Source organism: Pteronotus mesoamericanus, unplaced genomic scaffold (assembly GCF_021234165.1).
Source record: "Pteronotus mesoamericanus isolate MK-2021 breed Mesoamerican mustached bat unplaced genomic scaffold, CSHL_Meso_final contig_90, whole genome shotgun sequence".
Taxonomy (NCBI): domain Eukaryota; kingdom Metazoa; phylum Chordata; class Mammalia; order Chiroptera; family Mormoopidae; genus Pteronotus; species Pteronotus mesoamericanus.
Genome location: NW_026555277.1, coordinates 21,930,333 through 21,954,405, shown reverse-complemented (window position 1 = coordinate 21,954,405; position 24,073 = coordinate 21,930,333). Strand labels below are relative to the sequence as shown.

The 24,073-nt window shown below is 38.8% G+C and overlaps 1 protein-coding gene across 1 annotated transcript; it reads left to right on the top strand.

Moving 5' to 3' along the window:
- The first annotated feature begins 462 nt into the window (after positions 1–462).
- Positions 463–23,544, top strand: CASP8 (caspase 8). Its single transcript, XM_054586211.1, has 9 exons — positions 463–606; positions 1,528–1,642; positions 11,711–12,048; positions 15,407–15,512; positions 16,236–16,374; positions 17,504–17,640; positions 19,278–19,419; positions 21,689–22,190; positions 23,375–23,544. The coding sequence occupies exons 2-9, from the start codon at positions 1,544–1,546 to the stop codon at positions 23,508–23,510; spliced, it is 1,599 nt and encodes a 532-aa protein (XP_054442186.1). The 5' UTR covers positions 463–606; positions 1,528–1,543; the 3' UTR covers positions 23,511–23,544.
- The last annotated feature ends 529 nt before the right edge of the window (positions 23,545–24,073 follow it).

Here is a 24,073-nt window from a genome sequence, read left to right as displayed (position 1 = left end):
CAGAGTGAAGCCTGTCTTTAAAAATTACAAGAGTTCTTAATTCTAAACTTAGTCTGTATAAATGCTTTCCAATAAAGCATGTCCAGCTTCCTGGGTTTCTAGTTTGCATGTCGATTATTGTCAACCCCCTCTTCTGCATGGTTGGAAATTGAGCCTCTGTTCCTTTAAAATAGAAACATTTTTTGTGAGTCACCTCTCTTTTGTCTGAGGAATCAAGTTTATTCTCTAGTTCTTTCTGTTGAGGAATTTTCTCTCTCACCGAACACCAGATTCTGCCCTCTGCAGCAGGGCAATGCTTTCACGGTTGTCTCTTGTGATTTTTTTCAAGCCCTGCTTAATTTGCTGAGAAATTCTGAATGTGCAGGACAGAGAAACAGGAAGTGAGATTTTGGAGGAGTCAGAGGAGCCTGGTGAAAGGATCGAAAGTGAAAGAAAACTCCCTGGAGGCAGTTCCACCCCTACTGTTTCTTCCTGATCTGTTTCAAGGGATATTTCTGTGGTTGTGTGGCCAAGCCTTAGGAATTTGAGCAGTGAAATTGGGCAGTTCAGGGGGTCTTGGCATCGGGGACTTGGAGACTGTGATGTTCCTGGGACAGGGTGGAGCAGGTGAGTGCCTGGTGCAGAAGCAGCTTCGGGGACTTGCTGAGTGAGAACATCTGTGGGTTCTGCCAGGCTCTCCGAGTGGGGTTTCTCTCTGAACTACAGCCACCAGCCTTGCCACTTCTCAACTCTGGAAATCTCTAGTTCCTCTGCTACATCTCTTAGAGCCTCCTCAGAATCTTCTCAGTGGCCTCAAGTATAGACAGTGTTTCTCTCCTGCCAGATCAGTGTGGAGATTCCACAAGACTTTACTTTTTTGTTTTCTTTTCCATTCAGTCCTGGGACAGAGGGCTGAGTGAAGCCTTCTTCTCTCACATCCCGATGCCCTGGGGTCCTTGGTGTCTAAGGCCCACAGTCCCCTTCTCCCCATGCCCTGTTCTAGGAACTTTCTTGGTCCTCACTTCCTACTCCCCTTGATGGCTCCCAAAAGACAACTCTTTAAATCTTTTGATACATATCCCTGAACTGATCTACATCTCTGCAAAAAGTGCTGTTTTGTGTGTGTACACTATTTTTTAACAATGTGACCTGGAGCAAGTAAGTGCTTTCTCTATGTCTGTTTCCATTTCATTAAATGGAGTTACTACTACATCCTGAAGAGATGGGGAAGGATGTGAGGAGATATGCATGTTAATTTTTACAAACATATTACTTGAATTATTTGCTCATTCTTTTTCTTTCTCTTTCTTTCTTTCTTTCTTTCTTTCTTTCTTTCTTTCTTTCTCTCTCTCTCTTTCTTTCTCTCTCTCTCTTTCTCCCTTCCTTCCTTCCTTCCTTCCTTCCTTCCTTCCTTCCTTCCTTCCTTCCTTTCTTTCTTTCTTTCTTTCTTTCTTTCTTTCTTTCTTTCTTTCTTTCTTTCTTTCTTTCTTTCTTTCTTTCTTTCTTTCAGTAAGCACCCTGTATTTTGTGCTCTGTGTTTTTTGGCAGGTACCACTTTCTAATCATGCATGATGGACAGTCTCCCCAGTCCTGCATAAGGACTTGCCCTCCAGTCCTTGACCTGATCCAACCTGCAAACCTTTGCCAACGTGATAGATCTAAAGTGCGTATCTCGTTGCTTTATTTTGCATTCCCCATGTTACTAACAAGTTGGAGCATCACTGCACACACTTGGGCTATTTGAGTATCCCTGGCAGGGAACTCCATATCCCTGTCTACAGGGTTTTTTTTTTCTTGTTGATTTGCAGGAAACATGTTCTATATATTATGAGTCCCATGGCAGGTCCTGGGAACACGAACATGAAAAATGCAGACACTGCCCTGTGAAGCTCAAAGCCTGGGACGGGAACTAGTCACAGAACGGTAGGACAGATGCTGGGGTAGAGGCTCCAGAGGCATCAAGAAAGAGTTAGGGATACCTCCTGGCTGGGACTTAGCCACTAACAGAATTTCATTCTATTGATGTGTTTTCACTCAGACTTTGTGAGCAGAATCAAGTGATAGAGAAGGACATCAATGTTCCCGTGGCACCTTTACCTAGCCCTGGATGGGGGAGAGGCACTTTCAGGCACTCCACTTAATCCTATTATCTATAAGACAGGTCTATGTCCCCTGAAAACGTATTCTATCTAGGGAAAGAAAAAAGGCAGTTTCAGAGAAGAGAGGTGTTTGATTTCTTTGTTGGTGTTGTTTCTACTTTTAACATCAGAAAACATTTCACCTGACTCACAGCAAAAAGACAGGGCTAATGTGTGCTTTGTTCACTGTTACATCTCCCAGGCTCAGACCATAATGAGGGCCCTAGGATTTGCCTCTTTGATAAGTTTGGCTCGTTGATTCTAAGGTTTTCTAAGTCACTGAGGGCGAGATCTGGTGGCCCCAGGGTCCATGGAGGTGATCATTGTATTTGAGTGTCAACAGGAAAACCACGAGGGCGCGTGGTGGATGTTAGCAGACTCTGTGAGCTGTGGTGAGGGACCCCACCACACTTGAGATCTTGAGTTTTCACATCTCAAGATCTCTCAGAACTGATAAATCAATATTTATTGAATGGAAACATTAATAATAAAACCAGAAAAATCTGTAAATTCCTGAATTATGAAAGCATTCTTCGTTATCATTCAGTCCAACTTTCTAATTTTGAAATATGGTCAGGAGGCCCCTGAAGTAAAATGATCCATCCATAGTCATATACCAGCTACTTGTTTTCTGTCCCCAGTAGCTGTAGGAGGAGTTACTCTGTTGAAAACAGGAAGTAAGCACTCTTGCTTCAGTCTGTTTTACACCCTTGCCTTCTTTGCGCCAGTGAAAACAGGCAGCCGTGAGGGTCCTAGGATTTGCTTTCGGTAAGTCATTTGGGCTTTTTGGGAGGAAGGCCTTTGATTCTAGAGTTTTCTAGGTTGCTGAGGTTGGATCTGGAGCCTTAGGCCCATGAAAGTGAACCTTGATTTGAGCGTAGATGGGGGAACCATTAGCAGTCCCTCTAGAGCCCCTAGGCCCATGGATTCCAGGTTTCAAGGCCACTCTAGCGTAGGGTGATGCCTTCCTGGGGGGTTTTCTGGAATGCTCCAAGTACAGCTCTCTATGGAGAGGTCTCATCTTTATGCCGATGAAACTTGTTGAATAGGAACCAAAATCGAAGTCTCAACTGACTTTGCTGCTATAGCTAACCATTCATCAATACACACCCACCCACATATGTACACACTAACAGGAGCGCACACACACAAACACACTTGCGACAAGCACATAGCCCTAATAATTCAATTATTTATTTTTTGAGACATTAAGAAAGTACAAAACAGTACGGAGAATAATATAATGGCAAGCATAAAGTGACAAAATTTGAGACCATGCTTGTGGAGTTAAGCATTTATAGGTGAAGTTATGAATTTAGTTCCGTTTGAAATGTATAGGATTGGTTATAAACTTTATTGAGATTTGACCACTTTTACTGGGCTGCATGAAAGTGCTGGTTTCAGGGCCCTGGGGCGAACTGTGTTTGTGTGCAGAGTGGGCACCTGGAAGGTTCTGAGGGAATCCTCCTTTTGGAGTGGTTGTCCTGGCCGGAAGGGAATAGCCACACTTGGGCCTATTGACACTTGGGCCTAAGAGCCATTTCAGCTTTGGATGACATACAGGTTTTTGTATCAAAAGGTTAATGTAAGTTTTGGATTCATTTTCCCCAGTTATCCATATCCCTAGAGGAACTAGGACACTGCTACAATATTTCTAGAATTGTTTGTGATTAGGTGAAATTTATTTGTCATTAAATTGTGGCATATGAGGCAGCGGTGGAGTTGTGACTCTGGAATTCAGATGCTGGGTCTAAATTCAGGCTACAACATCGACTAGCTTGGCGGTAAGGTTATGGCCCTCTCTCTGCTACAAAGGATTTGTTAAGAATTTCTGTTTTTGTGTTTCAGGGTAGTTTTTTTGTCTTTTAAAGTTTTTAATAATTTTAATCTTTAAAAATATTATGATTATATATTTTCTTTTACTGGCTTTCAACTGCAATTAAAATAAAATCATAATCTTTGTAGAGTCTTGTCACTGAAATTTCGAGTAAGATGCTCAAATCTGAGTCCCTTCCTGACTTATTTTTAGACTAATTTTTCGCAGTCATAGAATGAGGATAATGATTGCAATTTCATCAGACACTTGTAGTAAAATGAGACAAGAAAAAATACTTTTACATTTATATGTATTATATGTCATAAACATGTATTTCAATATGAACATTTGGTTATAGTTATATACTTTGGGGAATAAACATATTATAAAATATTTAATATACTTATATATTATGTAATATAAATATATTTATGTGAATTCATTGTTTAACAATACTGTAGATAGATAATCAAAAGTAAAAGAAAACCTCCTGGAGGTGTTTCCATCCCCATCCCTCTCCTCTGCCTTTTATTTTAAATATTCATTTGAATATATTTTATATATGTATGTACATACTATTGACAAAAGCTTTAAAAAGGTTTATTCCTTCTCACTCCATAATATTATTACTAGGTAATTATTCTAAGAAAGTAATCAGAGCGTATAAGGAGGCGTTCATGTTAGGATCATCCTAAATGTAATCAGAGACTGGTTACATAAATTGTGGTTCATTCATATGAGTAGATGCTTTACAGATTTAAAAATCCATGCTGTAGAAGAAAAAATTAAGACATCAAGATGTATGTACAATATTATCAGTAGAAAAATACACTTATGCCTCAGGAATATGGTGTGTTCAATTATAAGGATATATGTATACACACACACATAAAATATGTGGTAGGGAAGATAGTAAAATATTAGATGCTTATCTTTGGATGATGGAATTTTAGGTAATTCTAATTTTTCTTTTTATCTTTTCTGCATTTTCTAAAATGAATACAGTAGGGGTTGTTTTCATTAGGAAAAATAATTGTGGAGGGAAAAAAGAAAATTCTGCTTGCATTAGACTATTTGGTTGATTTTATTCTGTAAAGGAAGATTTGAACAGTGGTTAGAACTGATTTAAAATTTTAAAGACACTGAATCATTTAATGGTACCAAATGGGGCTGGACCTAGTTTAGACACGTTCCAGTATATGAATGAAAATGGGTACTTAAATAGGATTTTAATTTAGATATATGTACATTTATAATGCGCATGGTAACAATTTTAAACGGGGGAAAAATGTTTCACTTTCCTGTTCACCCGTAGGCCTTCCCGCAATCATCGCTAGGCCTCTCTGTTTCCTCTCCTCCGTGGCAACTACTGAGCAGCTCCCTGTGTGTTTGGTTCAAACATCTGTGACTATACAAGTCTATACACCATTTAATAATACATTATATAGAGCACACATATCCAACCCTGTGGTTCTTTCCATTCTTTTTAATAGTTGAGTAGAGCACCACTGGATGGTCAAAATCTTATTTAATGCTTCTGATAATGATTAAACAGTTGTTTCTGCTCTTTTGTTATTTCAAGCAATTCTGTCATGAATAACCTCCTACCTATGTTTCAGTACACTGATGTTTGAGCTAATGCAGGGAAAAACAACTGGAAGTTACCTTGTGGGGGTCAAAGGATATGTACATTTTATATTTTGATAGATATGGCCAAATTACCCACCTACCTGTTTGTATTTCCACCATCTCACAAAACTGTGTATTGCAAGTTTTGTATTTCACCAACTTGATAGTTGAAAATGGCCTTTTGTAATTCCAATTTGTTTTTAAAAAATTTATTGTGAATGAGGTTGAATATCTTTTCAAATGTAAAAAAAACATTATTATAAAAATATAAAGCCACTGAAAGTTACCTTTCTCTGAACTCTCTGCTTATGATCTTTACCTGTTTATGCATTGGGTGGTTGGTTTGTCTTTCTCTTTTTTAAAAACTGGCTTATAGGAACCCTATTTTAAGCAAATTACTATCCATTTTTCCCAATGCAAGATTTATTTATTCTTAAAGTGATTTTTGCTCAATATTTTAGTTATTATTTAAAGACATGTATCAATCTTTCTTTAATGTCTTTCAGGTTTCCTGTTACACTTGGAAAGGTTCTTCACCTCTATAAGATTATTTTTTAAAAATTCTCATTTTTTTCTTTAGCATTTTAATTTTAAGGATTAAACCTTTGATGCATCTGTAGTTTATTTTGATGCAAGGAGTTCAGTTAGGATTCATTTCAGTTTGTTCTAGAAGTCTATTCATTTGTTCTAACACCATATGTTTAAAAGCCCCCTGAATGTGGATAAACCTGTTTTATAGTGTGTTTGATTTGGCCATTTTTCATTGTTAACTTATAATAGCCAGAAAACACAGACCATATTATTTCTGCTTTTGGGGAATCTATTAAGATTTTCTTTGTGGACGGTTTTTCTGAATATTTTGTATGTGTCTGAATGCATGTGTATTTTCTACTGAGAGGATATGCTTGTTAGAATTTGTCAACTGTGCTACACAAGTCTTCTATAGTCTTCTTATAGTTAACCTACTAGATTTTGTAGTCTCTGAGAGAGATATATGAAAGATTCCTGCTACTTTGGGGAAAGTAAGTTCTTTGAGTTCTCTGAAGTTCTTTTGAAAGTTTAAGTTCTAATTTTTTGTGTTTTTTGTTAATTTACATTATATTTTATTGTTTATGCTATTATTGTCCCAACTTTTACCACTTTGACCCTCTTCTCCCAGCCCCAACCTCCACTCCTTCAAGCCATCCCCACACCATTGTCCATATCCATGGATCATGTATATATATTTTTTGGCTACTATAATCCCAATGCTGTACTTTACATCCCCATGACAATTCTGTAACAACCAATTTATACTTCTTAATCCTTTCACGTTTTTCACCCATCCTCCTCACCCCCCTCCCATTTGGCAACCATCAAAACATTCTCTGTATCTATTATTCTGTTTTTGTTCTGCTTCACTTATTTTGTTTTAGATTCAATTGTTGACAGATATGTATTTATTGCCGTTTTATAGTTTATATTTTTTATCTTCTTTCTCTTAAAGAAGAGACCTTTTAACATTTCATATAATACTAGTTTTGTGGTGATGAATTCTTTTATTTCTTTCTTGTCTGGGAAACTCTTTATCTGTCCTTAGATTCTAAACGATAGCTTTGCTGAAGAGAGTAATCTTGGCTGTAGGTCCTTGTTTTTTTATCGCTTTGAATATTTATTCCCAATCCCTTCTAGTCTGCAAAGTTTCTTTTGAGAAATCATCTCACAGGCTTATGGGAGCTCCCTTGTTAGGTAACTGCTTTTCTCTTGTTGCATTTAAGATTCTCCCTCGTCTTTAACATTTGGCCTTTTAATTGTGATGTGTCTTGGTGTGGACCTCTTTGGGTTCATCTTGTTTGGGACTCTGTGCTTCCCAGACTTGTATGTCTATTCCCTTCACCAAGTTAGGGAAGTTTTCTGTAATTTTTTTCAAATAGGTTTTCAATTTCTTGCTCTCTCTCCTCTCCTTCTGGCATTCCTGTCATGCGAATGTTGGTACACTTGAAGTTGTCCCAGAGGATCCTTACACTATCCTCATTTGGGGAGATTCTTTTTTCTTCTTGCTATTTTGATTGGGTATTTTCTGCTTCCTTATATTCTAAATTGCTGATTTGGTTCTTGATTTCATCCACTGTACTGTTGATTCTCTGTGAATTGTTCTTCATTTCAGTTAGTATATCCTTCATTTCTGACCGGTTATTTTTTATTGTTCCCATGACTTTTTTATGCTGTTGAGGTTCTTGCTAAGTTTACTGAGCATCTTTATAACCAGTGTTTTGAACTCTGCATCTACTAGATTGCTTGTCTCCATATTATTTGGTTATTTTTCTCAAGTTTTGTTTAGTTCTTCATTTGAGCCATGTTTCTTTGTATCCTCATTTTGGCAGCTTCCCTGTGTTTGTTTCTGTGTATTAGGCAGAGCTACTATGACTTCCTGGTTTGGAAGAGTTATCTAATGTATTAGGTGTCCTGTAGGGTCCAGTGGCACAGCATCCCCAATCACCCAAGCTAGGTGCTCGAGGTGTGCCCACCATGTTGGCTGTGTACACCCTCCTCCTGTAGTTGAGCCTTGATTTCTGTTGGTGGGTCAATAGGAGACATTTACCCAGGCCGATCAGCTGCAAGGATTGGTTGTGACCCCTAACCACCAACCTATGACCGCTGTGGAGGATTGGCCATGCAGGGGTCCACTTCACAAAACAGCACTAACTTCGGCAGGTCTCTGGTGCCCACTGAGTTTGCCCCTTGAGTGTGTCACTTGTGGAGGTGGTTGGGTGGCGGTGTTCCAACCTGGTCTGAAGCTGTCCACCAGGTATGCATGCTCTGGAGTCTCTCAGGATGTGTAGGCCAAGGTCAGCCACCACCTGTGTTCTTACAGGGGCCACCTGGCATGACCTACAAAACAACCTGCATTTGGCTGCTACTTGTGCTGTGTTTGAATATGCCCAAGCAAGTCCAAGCTATGAACCAAGGCTAGCTGCTGTCAGTGCTGGCCCGGGGCTACTTAGAAATAGGCACAGGGCATGCTAAGGCCAGATGCTAGTTATTTGACAGAATTTAGAAAAATCTGAAGCATGAGTCAAGACAAGCCATTCATATGGAAAAGCCACAGCAAACAGCTTGGGTAGGGCAAACAGTGTGAGCCAGGTTGATTGAGTCTCAGATATGGGGCCCATTTGCCTCCTTTGTTGGGGGAGAGCTCAGAAAAAGAACAATGGCCTCTGCTAGCATTTCTGTCTGGGAGAAAGCTGCCCCACAGCCCTTTCCCTGATGCTGGACAATGCAGTTCCTCCCTATATGTCTCTGGTACATTTAAATCCGCTATTCTTCTGCTGGAGCTCAGAGAGAGTGAGCCCAAGTGGAGCTCAGAGAGAGTGAGTCCAAGTCAGAGAGAGTGAGTCAGAAAAAGGGTGAGAATGGGCCTTTTAAGAGGAACTTCCTGCCTGGCTGGTGTGGCTCAGTGGATTGAGTGCCAGCCCGTGAACCAAAGGGTCTCTGATTTGATTCCCAGTCAGGGCACATGTCTGGGTAGCAGGTCAGGTCCCCAGTGGGGGGCACGTAAGAGGCAATCACACATTGATATTGCTCTCCCTCTCTTTCTCCCTCCCTTCCTCTCTAAATAAATAAATAAATAATAAAATATTTTATTTAAAAAAGAAGTACTTCCTGGTACTCCAGCAGTTTGTCTTCCAGAGCCTCCATCCCCATGGGTTTTTACAGCCAGGAGTTATGGGGACATATCTTCCTGGCACTGAATCTCTGGGCTGGGAGGGCCTAGTGTTGTGCTGGGACCCCTCGCTCCCAAGATATCCCTCCTGATTTTTTATCTGCCACACATAGATATGGGACCAGCCCATTCCGTATGTCCACCCTTCCTACCAGTCTTGATATGGTTTCTTCTTTAACTGTGTAGTTGTAGCACTTCCATTCAGCTTTATTTCTGCTGGTTTTGAATAATGGTTTTTCTGTAGTTTAGTTGTAATTTTGATGTGGTTGTGTGAGGAGGCAAATCCCGCATTTATCTATGCTGCCATCTTGAACGGAAGTCCTTGTTTTCTTTTAGGAACACAAACGTAATTGTGTCAGTCCTCCATGATGTGGCCTCCTTGCCTAGTGGTGCCTTCCCTCAGCTTCCCAAAGAGGCTCATTTCCTTTCCTCCTCCACTCCCTTTGTTCTACTCCTTTAACCACAAGAACACACCCAAGCTAGTATTTTAACATGTTTTATTCATGCAGATAATAGCTGCACAATTTCTCTTTAACACATTACAGGAAAAAGTAAATTCCTTTTCCTCGCTCCTTCACCCCCAAGTTGTAGTTTTCTCCTCCATTTCACAGAAGGAACAACTTTATAAATTTATTATGTCTCTTTCCAGAGCTTGCTTTTACATGGATGTCTGTAATCACTAAAAATCTAATTGTATTGCTTTGAGTATTTTTAAAAAGTAGATGTATGATTTTCTTTGTTATATTGCAACTTGGTTTTTTCACTGCCATCATAATAACATATTTGAATCTCTATCCATTTTTAATTTCAGAAAGAATGCATTCCCTTAACCTCTGCCTAATATTGTGTAGTATGACTATATTTTATTTAACTGTCCCTTTATTAAAGAATGCATAAAATGTTTCTAGTTGTTAAGGATTACCCATCATGCTGTAATGAGACTCCACAAACATCACTACTTTTCACACCTGTTGAGCACACCTGTTGAGCACTCAGGTGTATTTCCATAGAGCGTGATTTGAGAAATGAGCTTGCCAGTTTGTCCAGCAGTTTTTGTTTGTTGCACTTTGAATATACGGTGTTAGGTGCTGACCCCTTATTTAAGATATCTTTCCTAACTAAAGGTATTTTCATGATAATCAATTGCTTTGCAGTGAAAGATCTGGGCTCTGCAGCCCTTGTGAATTCAATGCAAAGTGTATCTTTCCAAGATACTGTGCTTTAGTTTCCTGAATCAACAAAACTTGTCTAAATAATGATGTAAGCTCTAAATTAAAAGGGAGAAAAAAGGTTTTGCCCTATAATTTCAGTTCTAAGAAGGAAATAATCAGAGATATATACAGGATATATGAAAAAGCCTCTCAATGCAATATTACTTTTAACCATAAAGAAATAAAAAATTACTGAATATAAAATTTGATATATCCACATGCTGAGAAATCCAGAAATGTTAAAAATATGCCAAAGAAGAATATTTAATTGTAGAGGTATATATTTATTTTAACTATTAAGTGGAGAAAAAAAGAACAGATGTACACACTTGGTTATGTGGTCTGATTCTAATTTTTATATAAATGTGTGTGTGGTGTATGAATGATAACTGAGATGATGTTATAATTTATTTTATTTTGGGGAGGGCTAATTTTTTTTTAAATTTTTTTATTGTTGAAACTTTATTTTAAATAGTCACACTGTTTTTATAATCTAGGTGTGGACAGGAAGGTGTTTTTTAGAAGTTTCAAAGTATTTTTGGACACTTTGAAAATATGTTAAAGCTTACCTTAATGTGCAAATTAAAAATATTTTTATTTTAACATCATATGAACAAAATATACAGATCCTGGTTCATTACGTCTGATTAATACCTCTGAGTAATAGTTGGGATTTGTGTTTTCATTCAAGAATGTTACTAAATGCAGCAAGTTTAAAGATCAAGGAACCCGTTTGCTTTGTTTCAGGAAGGAAAGCAGTTCAAACAGGTTAAGGTCATTGAGGTTAAGGGGAGTGGCAAAGGCACGGAGTCTGTGGGATCAAGGAGAGGATGGCGCTAGACAGAAAGTTAAAGCTTTCCTAGCTCAGAGTTCTCAAACCATATCTCTCTAGGACCACCTCTTAAGTTAAGGGAGAGCCTGAGAAAGAGTTCAACAAACAGTTCTTCAACTTTGCAGAGTTTGAAAACCACTGTTTCCAACTGAATTTTCACATTTATTATTCATACTACACCTTGGTCACAGCTCTCTGACCATTGACTAGTTTGTATCCCTATCTTCCCAAACAGTAAGCTACGTAAGAGCAGGAAATTGGCCTGCTTGTTTTTTCTTCCGTGTATCCACAGCAAAATGTCTGACATGTATTATAGTAGATGTAATAGCATTTGATGCAGGAACAAACCAGTTAATGGTACTTTTCTTTTTCATCTGAATATAATGTTGCCTTTTGACTTAGGCTACTGCTACATTCAACTACCTCTGGACAAATATGGATTTCAACAATTGTCTCTTTGAAATTGGGGAAGATCTGAACAGTGAAGAGGTGGCCTCCCTCAAGTTCCTAAGCCTGGACTACATACCACAAAGGAAGCAGGAACCCATCAAAGATGCCTTAATGTTATTCCAGAGACTCCAGGACAAGAGAATGCTGGAGGAAAACAACTTGTCCTTCTTGAAGGAGCTGATATTCCGAATTAATAGACTGGATCTCCTGGAAAAGCACCTGAATACCAGCCAAGAAGAGATGAAGAAGGAGCTTGAGATACCGGGCAGGGCTCAGATTTCTGCATACAGGTGGGGGGATTCCCTATTACGTGAGCACTGGGAGGCGTTGGAGGAGTGGACACATCTTTGTGGGAGGGTTGATTGCAGGTTGCTTGCTGATTTATCATGACTGGAGGCTCTGGGAAGATGTTATATCAGGGCCAGATTAAGAAACTTAGAGACCGGATATATAATTCAGGAAAGAAAATAGCTAAAATCATAAAATAAAATTTTCAAAGTGAAACATTACCTGTAAGTATGCTGACATTAAAATAGACTTATTCTAAATGTCCCAATTATCTGTTATGTGCCTATTATCTTGGTGTTTCTGCTTTGCTGATGCCCACATTGTGTGCTTACTCTGTTTATTTTGGATAAAGCATCACTACTTTTCACCCTGATATCCTCCTCTCATCTGCTTGTGGATCACTGTGGAAATTCTCAATGGAGTTCCAGGCTTGTATCCACACTTGCATTACAAAATCCTCCAATGAGGTATATGCTGCCAGCTGTTTAGGATTGGCCAGGCCAGAGGCTGCTTAGCCCCTGTGAGGCTGGCTGCTGCTGAGAGAACAATGGTGACCTGGGGGTCAGTCCTGCCAAAGGCTTTGCAGCTCAACCTTTCTTCACTTGTGGGTAAGCTAAGGGTGATAACAAGTCACATTCAGTTACATCTTTGTGATTCTTAAGACTTTAAATATAGAAACATATTACCAATTTCTCTCTTTCAATGCCCCCTGTTCTCACACATTCCTTAAAGTTATTTTTAGCTTTCCTTTCAGAAAACTTCTACTCAAGCATTGGCTGCACCCATCTCAATGTCTCTGCTTGCTTCTCGGTAACTGTGGTCTGTGCAACATGAAGTCCTCACAGCTGGGGCTGAAAACCATTGTCTGCCATTTTACTGGTCTATTAGAATGCCCTGGTCTTTCTATTTTCAGAGACCTGAGATTCTGGCATGTTCCTTGTGATATGTTTCTCTACTTGAAATTTGACCATCTTGATTTTAAATGACAAGAGAGATAGTCTGGGTATATGTGTGTTCTAGGGTTGCCATAACAAAGTACCACAAACTGGATGGCATAACACATAGAGGAATTTATTCTCTCATAGTTCCAGAGGCTAAAGTCTGAAATCAAGGTGGCAACAGGGTTGGTCCCTTTTGGAAGCTCTATGGAAAAGCCTGTTCCATTCTCCTCTCCTAGTTTCTGCTGGGTACAGGCAACCCTTGGTGTCCCTCATTTTGTAGACTCATCAGTCCAGTCTCTGCCTCCACCCTTCCCTTTGTGCCTGTCTGAATTTCCCTCTTCCTTTAAGGGCCCCAGTCAGTGGATTAGGACCCATGCCAATCTAGTATGATCTTATTTTAATGAGATCACAACAGCAAAGGCCCTTTTTCTAAAGAAGGTCCCACCGACATGTTCTGGGTGAACATGAATTGGGAAGGATAGGGAAGGAGGATCTTATTTTAGGAATAAGAAGGAATGGAAGGAGGACCATTCAATACTGGGTAATTTTGGTTTAATAAGATTGTGAAGTTCTTTTAAGGTATTTTTAAATTAGGTACCAATTAATCTTTAAAAAACAAACCAAAACACCAAAACGAAAAAAACAGCCCCAGAACTAGGAAAGCTGGAAGATTTCATTTTGTGCCTGCCGTCTTGGTTTTCTAGAAGCCGAGTTAGACTGCCATGTGAGTTAGACTGAGACAAATTGCCAATGCCAGGCAATAGTCTGTACCTCTCTGTGGGGGGTGGGGCAAGAGTACCTAACAAGGGCAAGATCTTTCTGTTAAAATATTCAGCGTGTTAGTTTGGTAACACAAGAGTCAGCCCAAGTATAATCTACTGCTTGTTCATCATTGTTGGTCATTAGCCAGGAAATAAAAAATGCTCTAGGTGGTCAATTTCCATTTATAAGAAAGTATTAGACATTAAAATTTTCAAATTATAATTTCTATTTATAAAATAAGTATCTTCTAAACTATCCAAGTTTATTTCTAGACAATGATACTACAAGAAAACCAATAGGTTTCAGTAATGAGGAAAATAAAGGGGCAAAATACCTTGTAATAAAGTTAAAAAGGGCAATAGCTTTTGATTGGACCCTATCTTGGCCAAAGTGAGAAAGCTTTAGCAAAATACTTCTAGGGTAGAGATTTAATGAGAAGGATGGAGCAGATCACAATACTGAGTAACTTCTTTCTACACTATTTTTATCTTCAGACCTTTAATTTTCTAATTTAACTTTAAAGTTAATGTGTTTTTGTATTTAAGTTATTTGCTTTATACCATAATAATGTAAGGTTTGCTGACTTATCAAACATTCCTTTGTTCATTGAACAAGTATACCCCAAAAGTCTATAATAGGTTAGGAAATAATAATGCCATGTATTGAGCACTTTGTGTGTTGCCAAAGACTGGCTTAAAGCATTTCAGATAAACTTATTCATGTAATCCTCAACACATTCCAATGATGTAGATATAGAATTATCTGTAGTCTAAAACGAAGAAAACTTGTGTAATTTTTCTGAAGTCACACTGCTCGTGGGTGGTAGAACCAAGGCTCCAACATTGTTAGTCTGGGTCCCTTGCATTTAAACACTGCCCCTCACAATCTTCTGAGCTTGTGGAAACAACAAGGGCATGGACCCTGCTCTCAGGCAACTCGCACAACTTTGTAAGCAGATAATTACACGTTACCCTTTGGACAATCCAAAGTCACAGTGGGGTAAATGCAGTGCTTGAGGTCACTTAGGCAGTGCCTGAGCAGTTAGTGGATCAGTGGTTGTCTGAAGATAGATAAAGGAATAGGAGTGTGGGGGGCACGGATAAAGGGGTGGGGGCAGGGCACCCCTTCTCCATGTATGTTTGGAGAAGAGATGATGGGAAGGTGGTGAAGAGCGGCCGGCCGAGAGGAAGAGGTAGGCTGGGCTCAGTTCACAAAGGTCTGTATTCCAGAGCCTCTCAAGCCTTCCTACTGAAGGTAATGACTGGCAGAACACTGACAAGTTTTAATTAGGAAGTGATGATCTGATTTGCATTTTGAAAAGCATGATTTCTAAAGTCAATACTATTTTTTTTTATTGCAATAAGCTCTTGATTTTAGAATGAAGATGAAAGAAAATCACAATTCATTTAACAAAATTAACTGACGAACAAAGTTAGTAGAACTTTCAGTTCTATTAAAGGTGGGAGTGTTGGGCTTGAGTCGATAGTCTTCCATGTCACTACACCAGCCTCTTTTTAAGAACTCAACCCATAATCACGTTATTGGCTGGCTTTATTTTGAAGGGAGACCATTGGAATCAAGTCTGCTGTGACTCTATACATCAAGTGGGACATTATTTAAGAAAGCATTTCTCAAGTGTCTCCATTTCCCACCACAGGGTAATGCTATACCAGATTTTCGAAGATGTAAATACATCGGAATTAAAGTCCTTTAAGTTTTTTTTGAACGAGGAGATCGCCAAATGTAAACTGGATGACAGCATGGTAAGACCTGGTGCCATGTTTTAGTCCTGAGCCAGTCAATGGGGATTTCTAAGATGGCAGAGAGGGCTGTTTGGTAGAAGCAACCTGAGTTTTACTTTTTTTAAAAAAACTTGAGTTGAAGAAGAAAGCTGTCAAGCATGAGAGTTGTAGGTGTGATTCCTTTGTATGCTGTGAAGGGCTGCTCACATTAATTATCAGGAGCAAGGCAGTATCAGGAGGAAGGTAGAAGGCTGGTTGTGGGGGTACAGCACAATGTGGGACCATGTGGAGCCAGGAAAGACAGTGGTGGGCCTGAGACGTTTTGCCTGTGTGTGTGTGTGTGTGTGTGTGTGTGTGTGTGTGTGTGTGTGTGTGTGTGTGTGATGCCAGAGGAAAGGCTGGGTGTGAGCCAGTTCCTGGAGCTGCTGCTATAGGGGCCATGGCTGTTTCACAGCATTCATGTGAGTGTGTCCATAGGTGGTTTCAGCACAGAGCCTGGGTCCTGGAGACTGATGGCTTCTCCTCTTATCTTCTCGCTTCTGTATTTCTGAGCCAGAAACCACAGAGTTGCCTCCCTAGTAGTATATTGACTTAATAAAACCAGTATGTCTTCTCAGGAGGGTCTACTTATAAAGCTTAGGGTGGACCTTGGCTTGGAGAAAGTGGAATTTTTTTTTTTTTAATCGAATCTAAAAGCCAATATGGCCCATTTCCATCTTCCAACTTTATCTCTCCTCCCTTTAGAACTTGCTTGATATTTTCATAGAAATGGAGAAGAGGGTCATCCTTGGGGAAAGAAATTTGGACACCCTAAAACGAATCTGTCACCAAGTCAACAAGAGCCTGCTGAAGAAAATCAATGATTATGAAGAACTAAGCAGAGGTAGAAACAGCCTGATAGCTGTGAATCAGCAAAATGTATTTTTAAATTGACAAATCCCACTATGTCACAGTGTTTTTTTAAAAAAATTTTGTTTATTGATTTTTAGAGAGAGAGAGAGGAAAGAAAACAGAGTGGGGTGGGGGAAGAAACAATCCTGTACCACTTATTTACTCATTATTGATGCATTCATTGGTTGACTCTTGTATGAGCCCTGACCAGAGATTGCACCTGCAACCTTGCAGTATTGGGACAACACTCTAACCAACTGGGCTACGTGGCCAGAGACATCACAGTGTTTTTTAATAAAAACTATGTTTCTGTTTCAGTTCAGAGGTTCATAAATAGCTGAAGTAAAATCAATGAATCATTGTGGTGATTAATACAAATTGATTGTGCACACACTACAAAAAGACAGTTTGCAAACTGGGAGTATTCAAAACAAAACATGGAATGAGGCTCAGGAGTATACTGTTATAAAGCAGCTTATGGAATGAGAAAGCAGTGACTGCTTATTTTTCACAAAGACTGGTTATAATGTCAGAATTTTCTGAAATGATAGGGGATTGACCAGTGGTTATCTCATATCAACCAAAAAAAGTTCAAGTTATGCTCCTGATTTTCAGAGGCATAAGCAATGTCAAATTAGTCTTGCAACATAAGCTAAATTAACCTTTGCTTGTATGGTTAAATTGGTTTTGTCAGCTCAGGAAGTGATGTTGTTGTTGCTGTTAATTTTAACATCTTGAAAGAAGTCGAGATGAATTTTCAAGTGGTAATACTTTGAGATGTTTTCAAGACTTGTTTAGCCGATTTACTCTTTGATATCCTCATTCCTTCCTCTCTACAACCTCTACCATTTATAACCACATTTTAATGGATCTGCTGCCTAATCAGGATGAAAGCTAGGTGGCTACTTGTCACCTTCTCTATGTCCTAAAAGATGTGTAAAAAGACCCAGACTGTGTGGCCTCAGGCCAGCAAGTTTGAAATAGATGCAGAGTTAGACAGTCGTAAGAATTTTACTTATTCTGTGGATTGCAAGGATATTATATGTTCAAGGCAGTCTGTGAATTTTCCTTTTAAACGAGGCTTTCTGTTGTTCTAAGTGCTACATGTTTCTTTCCTAAAGCATCCTCTCTGCCGTGTCGCATTCCAGATGTGTCTCCATCATTTGTAGAGGAGGCGTCAGTTGAGATGCTGTCAGTGTCGGACAATTCAAAAGAACAGGACTGTGAGTCTTCAAAACTGGACAGTGAGTCACAACAGGTACAAGAAAACCTCCCACTACTTCTTTTCTTTACATTGCAGATTCTAGTTAGTCTATTTCTTAGCCTTGTTAGCTTCCAGATAAACTAGCAAGGGGAAGACACTTAGTAAATATTTTGAGGACTGCAGAAAAATTTCACAAAAGGACAAGCTTAAAGGGTGACTTTGTAATTTAAAAATGTCTGATCTCCTCAGTTTCTTATGTGTTAAATTTTTATTTTAAAAGCAAAGGCAAAGACATAGAAGGAGCTGGAGGGCAGAGGGGTGAGGAGTCTCCTACCTACCCCTTTCAGCAGCTGTATCAGCCTGAATGGCGGTGGTGGGGGGGTGCGGGGTGCTTTGGGGGAAGAGACCAGAAGGACTGGGAAAAGTCAAGCCTTTTCTTTTTAGCTTGACATTCCAAAACTGTTTCTCCCTTGTGTTAGGTGTGAGTGGCAAACGCTCATGATCTAGCCATCTCTGTGTTCTCACCTCCATGAGCGGGTACTGGAATTGCCTTTTTAGACATAATCCCTTCTGTTCATGTAACCTTCAGCAATTCACCAAAAACATTCCACCTCATTAGACCACTCCTCTCTGTGGCAGGAAGCAGAGGAAACCCTGAATGTTACAAGTCCAGGGGGAGACTTGAAATTAAGCTTGAGAAAAACAATTTACTAGTGGGCTCCTGAGCAAATTACCAGACTTCTCTGTCTGAAAATCAAGGATTAGCCAAAGTCATGTAGCACTTTACAGAGTAAAGCACTCCACAAGTGCTGCCCCCAAGAAACAGCTAAGAATACTGAGTGCAAGAGAGATTAGGTAACTTGCTGAAAGTTTTAAGGTTACTTGATGTATAGGGCCAAGAATTCCATGCCCTACCCCAGCCCAGAGCCCTTTTCTTTACTTATAGAAGCTGCATGGATTTCCCAGTAAATGCTGAATATCTGAGCACTGACCCAGCCCTGGGCGAATCAGGACACCCTAGGGCCACCACTGACTGTTAATGTCAGGTACTAGAGTCTGGACACTGTAACCTGCAGCATAGCTAAGACCTGCCTGACCAGTGCATCTCTCACCTTCACTACAGTCCTGAGAGCAGATGAATCCATCAGCTTTAAAAGTCCTGGGGCACTTTGTCATGTGTGAAGGGCAGGCCCTCAGCTGTAAGCCTGCAAACATGGATGAGTTGAGTGGATGGTCAAGGAAATCACAAGGTCATGGAAGGGCAGCCCAAAGAGAGCGCTGAGACATCCCATCCATTCATCAAGCAACTCCTGACTGAGCCCTCACAAATTAAGAAATCCTAGTTCCTGACAACCGATGTCATCTGCCTTGAGCAAAAATGAGAACAAATAATACATTGTGATGACAATATTAATATAAGTGCAAAGTGCTCATGAGGCCCAAGCATTGGGACATTGACTTTGCACACTAATGGTGGAGCAGAAATGTGGCGACCCTGTTTGAGGAGAATAGGTAGAAACTAACCAGTTCATTAGGGAAACTATGTCACCTGGGGTCGGAGCCATGGAATGAGCACTTGCAGCCCAGTTTGGCTGGGGGGACTGCCTAACCTTGTATCAGGGAGTTGTTTGTTCATGTCTCAAGTGTTTGATCCACAGAGTCAGCTCCTGGGTTGCATTTTTGTTTTTCAGACATTGGACAAATTTTACCGAATGAAAAGCAAGCCTCGGGGGTACTGTCTGATCTTTAACAATTATGACTTTAGCATAGCGAGAAAGAATGTGCCCAAGCTTCAGAACATTAAGGATAGGAATGGAACAGACTTGGATGCAGGTATAGTAGAACCAAAAAAGAAGTAAAATATTTCTAACATTTATGTTTTTATCAAAAGGGGAGAACAAAAGCTATACCAACAGGGCCATATGTTTAAAAAAAAAAATGGATGTAACCACATTTGCCTATGGAGGTAAAGGACTTTCTTGTATTTTTGCTAGTTTTCTCTTTTAACTTAATTTTAAAAATTAAAGCAATGTATATATAATGATAAAATGTTAAATCTTATTAAAAGGCTTATACTAAAAAGTAGCAGTATGTTTTGCTTTTAATCCAACTAAATGAATAGTGCTTCTGTTGAATGTATCAGGTATTACAATGTGTAAAAACTGCCTTGGTATCAAGACCACTTATAGAAGTTACATTTATAACACAGCACAGCAGAAATTGTAACTCCTCAATAGAAATAGCATTTTTCAGATATTAAACTAGACAGAAATTCTTTTGCTCATCTTATCTCAGCTAAGATTGAGAATGCACAAGTTAAATGAAAAAATAATTTGCAGTGTGTGAACACAGGAATGGCTACAACTAAAAGTAATAATAGAAATAATCTGCCTCAACCATTGTGATATTAAGCATTTTTATTTGATTAAATAATTTTTAAAAGTGATTTTTATGGGTCATAACATCAGGTAATGACTTATTTTTTAAACTGAGTAAATTTTAGAAAAGTAAGGTAGGCTGATTTTAATCACCAGGATTCTGCCAAAGATCTCTGTTAACATTTGTTTATTCAAGCAAATCTTTCTATGATTTTAAAAAGCCGCAGAGCTTAAGTCCATTGATTATACCATTGATCATCATACATCTTTGTACTGAAGAAAAAGTTTCAGGTCTTTGATTTCCATTCACTTATTATTAAAACTCATATATTAAATTAATGTTTGACTGTATATCTGGCATTTTGTCAAATGGTACAATCGTATAGTTATGTAGGTTGAATAAGTCTAGAGATCTAATGTACAGTATGATGACGATAGTTAATAATACTGTATTGAGCCCTGGCTGGTGCAGCTCAGTTCGTTGAGCATGGTCCCACGAACTGAAAGGTCATGGGTTTGATTTCCGATCAGGGCACATGCCTGGATTGTGGGTTCAGTCCCCGCTTGGGTGCATGCAAGAGGCAGGTGATCAATGTTTCTCTTGCACATCAATATTTCTCTCCCTCTCTCTCTTCCTTCTCCTCTCTCTCAAATCAATAAAAATAATACTGTATTGAATATCAGAAATATGTCCGGAGTATATTTCAGGTGCTCTTGTCACAAATACACATATATATACAGTAACAATGTGTGGAGATATGCTATTAGCTTGTCTAATTTAATCATTTCACCATGTATATCATCATGTTGTACACCTTAAGCATATACAATTTTTATTTTTTTTAAATGAATCAGACAGGCAGCCAGAAGATACTGAAAGACTTTGACTAGCTCTATGAGCACATTTTGGGGGAAAATAATGTTAAGTACATAGGAAAAAAAGCAATAAAAAATAGTGCAATCACTAATTCCAGGAAAGACAAAAGTTTAATAAGAAAGGAAGAATAATTAATATTATGTTTAAATAGTACTAGTAATACAAACATTACTAATGATTCAACTAAAAATAGTAAATAATTGTGTAAGAGCACCAAAGGCTCATCACCCATAATAGGAATTCAATACAAAAGTCAAAAACTTATCAATGAATAAATAGCAATATACCCAAATTTATTACAAAATGGAGGTTAATAAAAAATAGTAGTTAAAAGTTGAATTGCCTTCTTGAAACATGACTGGGTGATATGGAAGGGTAAAGAGGGGATAGTTTTCTCGTAATAGGTCTTTTAGTTCTACTTAACTTTTTAAACAGTCATATATTGTGTTTTAACCATTTTGAGAGGGTTCAGAATAAAATAAGTATGGATTTTTTGTTCAAATTTTTGTTTTTGTTTTTGTTTTCTAATTATGTAAGTAATACATTTTTAAATTGGTTTGGTAATAAGCCTAAAAAGTAGCTTACTCATCTTGTAGACTAGTTGAGATAAAACAACAGGCCAACAATAGTACTCCCCTTTTTATCTTTTTATTTGCCTCAAGACTGAGAAGTTTTTTCAGCTGGTGGCAATAAATATTAGAAGCTTATGGAATCCAGCCACTAACATAAAGGGTCTTATTCTTAAGTTCTGGTTCAAATTCTTATCTGATCAACATTCTCTTTAGCTCTGGGCTGTGGTGTGGGTATTATTGTGGTGTAATATCACTCTTTGTATTTCTCTTTTCAGAGGCTTTGCACAACACCTTTGGTAAACTACATTTTGAGACAGTGAGTTTCAAAGACTTCACAGCAAAGGAAATCTGTGGCGCTCTGAAAACCTACCAAAGCATGGACCACAATAACAGAGACTGCTTCATCTGCTGCATCCTTTCCCATGGAGACAAGGGCATCATCTACGGCTCTGATGGGCAGGAAGCCCCCATCCATGAGCTGACTTCTTACTTCACTAGTTCAAAGTGCCCTTCCCTTGCAGGCAAACCCAAAATTTTTTTTATCCAGGCTTGCCAAGGGGATAACTACCAGAGAGGTATAGCTGTAGAGACTGACTCAGAAGAAAAGGATGCCTATTTAGAAATGGACTCATCACTTCAGAAGAGATATATCCCAGATGAGGCTGACTTTCTGCTGGGGATGGCCACTGTGAACAACTGTGTTTCCTACCGAAACCCCACGGAGGGGACATGGTATATCCAGTCACTTTGCCAGAGCCTGAGAGAAAGATGCCCTAGGTAATTCTTGCCTATCCAACCCTTCATTCATCCATAACTGTCTAGCTGTGGATCGTTACAGCTGTACTTCCCAGGTCAGCTGCAAAGTGGGGGAGAGGACAAATCTTGAGTTCACAGATAGAAAAAAGTGAGATACTTACTGAGGAGTTCCCTTTTGTACCACCTCAAAGAACAATCAGGAAGGAAGGTGAAGTCATATAGCCCAGCTCTGTATTTAGGTAGAAACATGACTGACTATTCAACTAGAAAACTTCCATGAAGTTTTCCAAAAAGGCTGTAACCCATTTCAATGTCTAGCATTCTCTAACCCTGTCCAAAGTTCTATATAGCTAACAATCTTCAAACTCTCTTGGAGTACTATGAAAGAAAAATACCAAAGAGTACAAACCCTTTATAGTTTTACTTATTTATTTGGCCTCTTTTGAAGCCACAAAATGTAGGAAAATATCCTTTTCTTGTTTAAATATCCTGTGTTTCCTTTAGTTAAATGATGGTTTTATATGTTACAGTTCACCCAAATGTACACACAACTGATGGATAGCAAGCAGCCTTCTGCAGGGTCCTTCTAGTTCTGTGTATCATTATGTTTTAAGTGTATGAAGAGTGAGAATTTTTCATGGTAGATAAAGGAGTGAACCATGACTTCAACGCTGTTTTCATTTCGTGATTCAGACTGTGAATCCTGCAAGGTTCTCAGGGCTTTTTGAAGAGGTGGATAAATAGGTTGTCCAATTAAACTGATTAGAGAGGCTGGTGAGAAAGGGGTGAGTTGACTGCAGGAGACGTTTGATTTTCACCTCCCTTAAGTTTGCTTACATCATAGATGAATGCACAGAAGAAATGTCAATTTGAGGCAGAGAATGTTACAGGCCATTGAGCTGATTATGGATGGATCTAAGTAACTTAGTACATGGAGTAGAGTGAGGTACAGATTGGGAAAGGAAGAAACCAAATCTGATAACACTGAGGTTTCTGATGGTCTTTAGAGATCCTGAGTAAACCAAAGAAAAGTTATTAAGTTCTGAGACAACTCTTTTATCTGAAAAGCTGTGGTATGTCTTGGTTTAGGAACTTACTATTTCAAATGCCTGTTGTCTTGAGAGAAATAACTATCATAAGCACAGCAAGTAAGAGGGTTTACTCGGTTTCCTAACATATGGTCACAATGTTGTTATGTTTTTCAGGGGTGATGATATTCTTACCATCCTCACAGAGGTGAACTTTGAAGTAAGCAATAAGGATGATAAGAAAAATATGGGGAAGCAGATGCCACAACCCACTTTTACTCTGACAAAAAAACTCTTCTTTCCACTTAATTGATGTATAACACTATGCTTAATTTTTTATTATGATGCTGCTATTATGCTTTTACTTTATGCTTTTATTTACTTGCATAACACTAGGCTTAATTTAATTGTTATTGTGATGTTTCTATTTATCTCTTGCCCCCCCCCTTTTGTTTTGATGGCAGGAAGGGGAGAGAATGGGAGTCAAGACAATTTAATTTGTATGCAAATTGAAGCTCAAATATCTAGCTTTGTAACAACTGCTAGATATTTATAGCCATATTCATGATTTTAATTGTACTTTTAATTTGATAAAGTTTTTAAAAACTATAGTAGATACAAAAAGTACAGTAAGTTTAAAAGAAGGGTAACATCATAATGGTTCAAAAACAGTGGTAGATGTATTTCACACATCTCTCATCTGCTTTCAACCCATAATCGTTCAGTTTAACTCCCTTCAAATTGTTAAGAATTTTGTTTTGTTTTGTTTTGTACTTTCAGTCCCTCTCTTTCCAAGCCATCCTTCACACTACTTCACAAGACCTTTTTTTTACTTTTTATTCTTCCAGGTTCTTTGACTTGCCTGCTAATTAAATT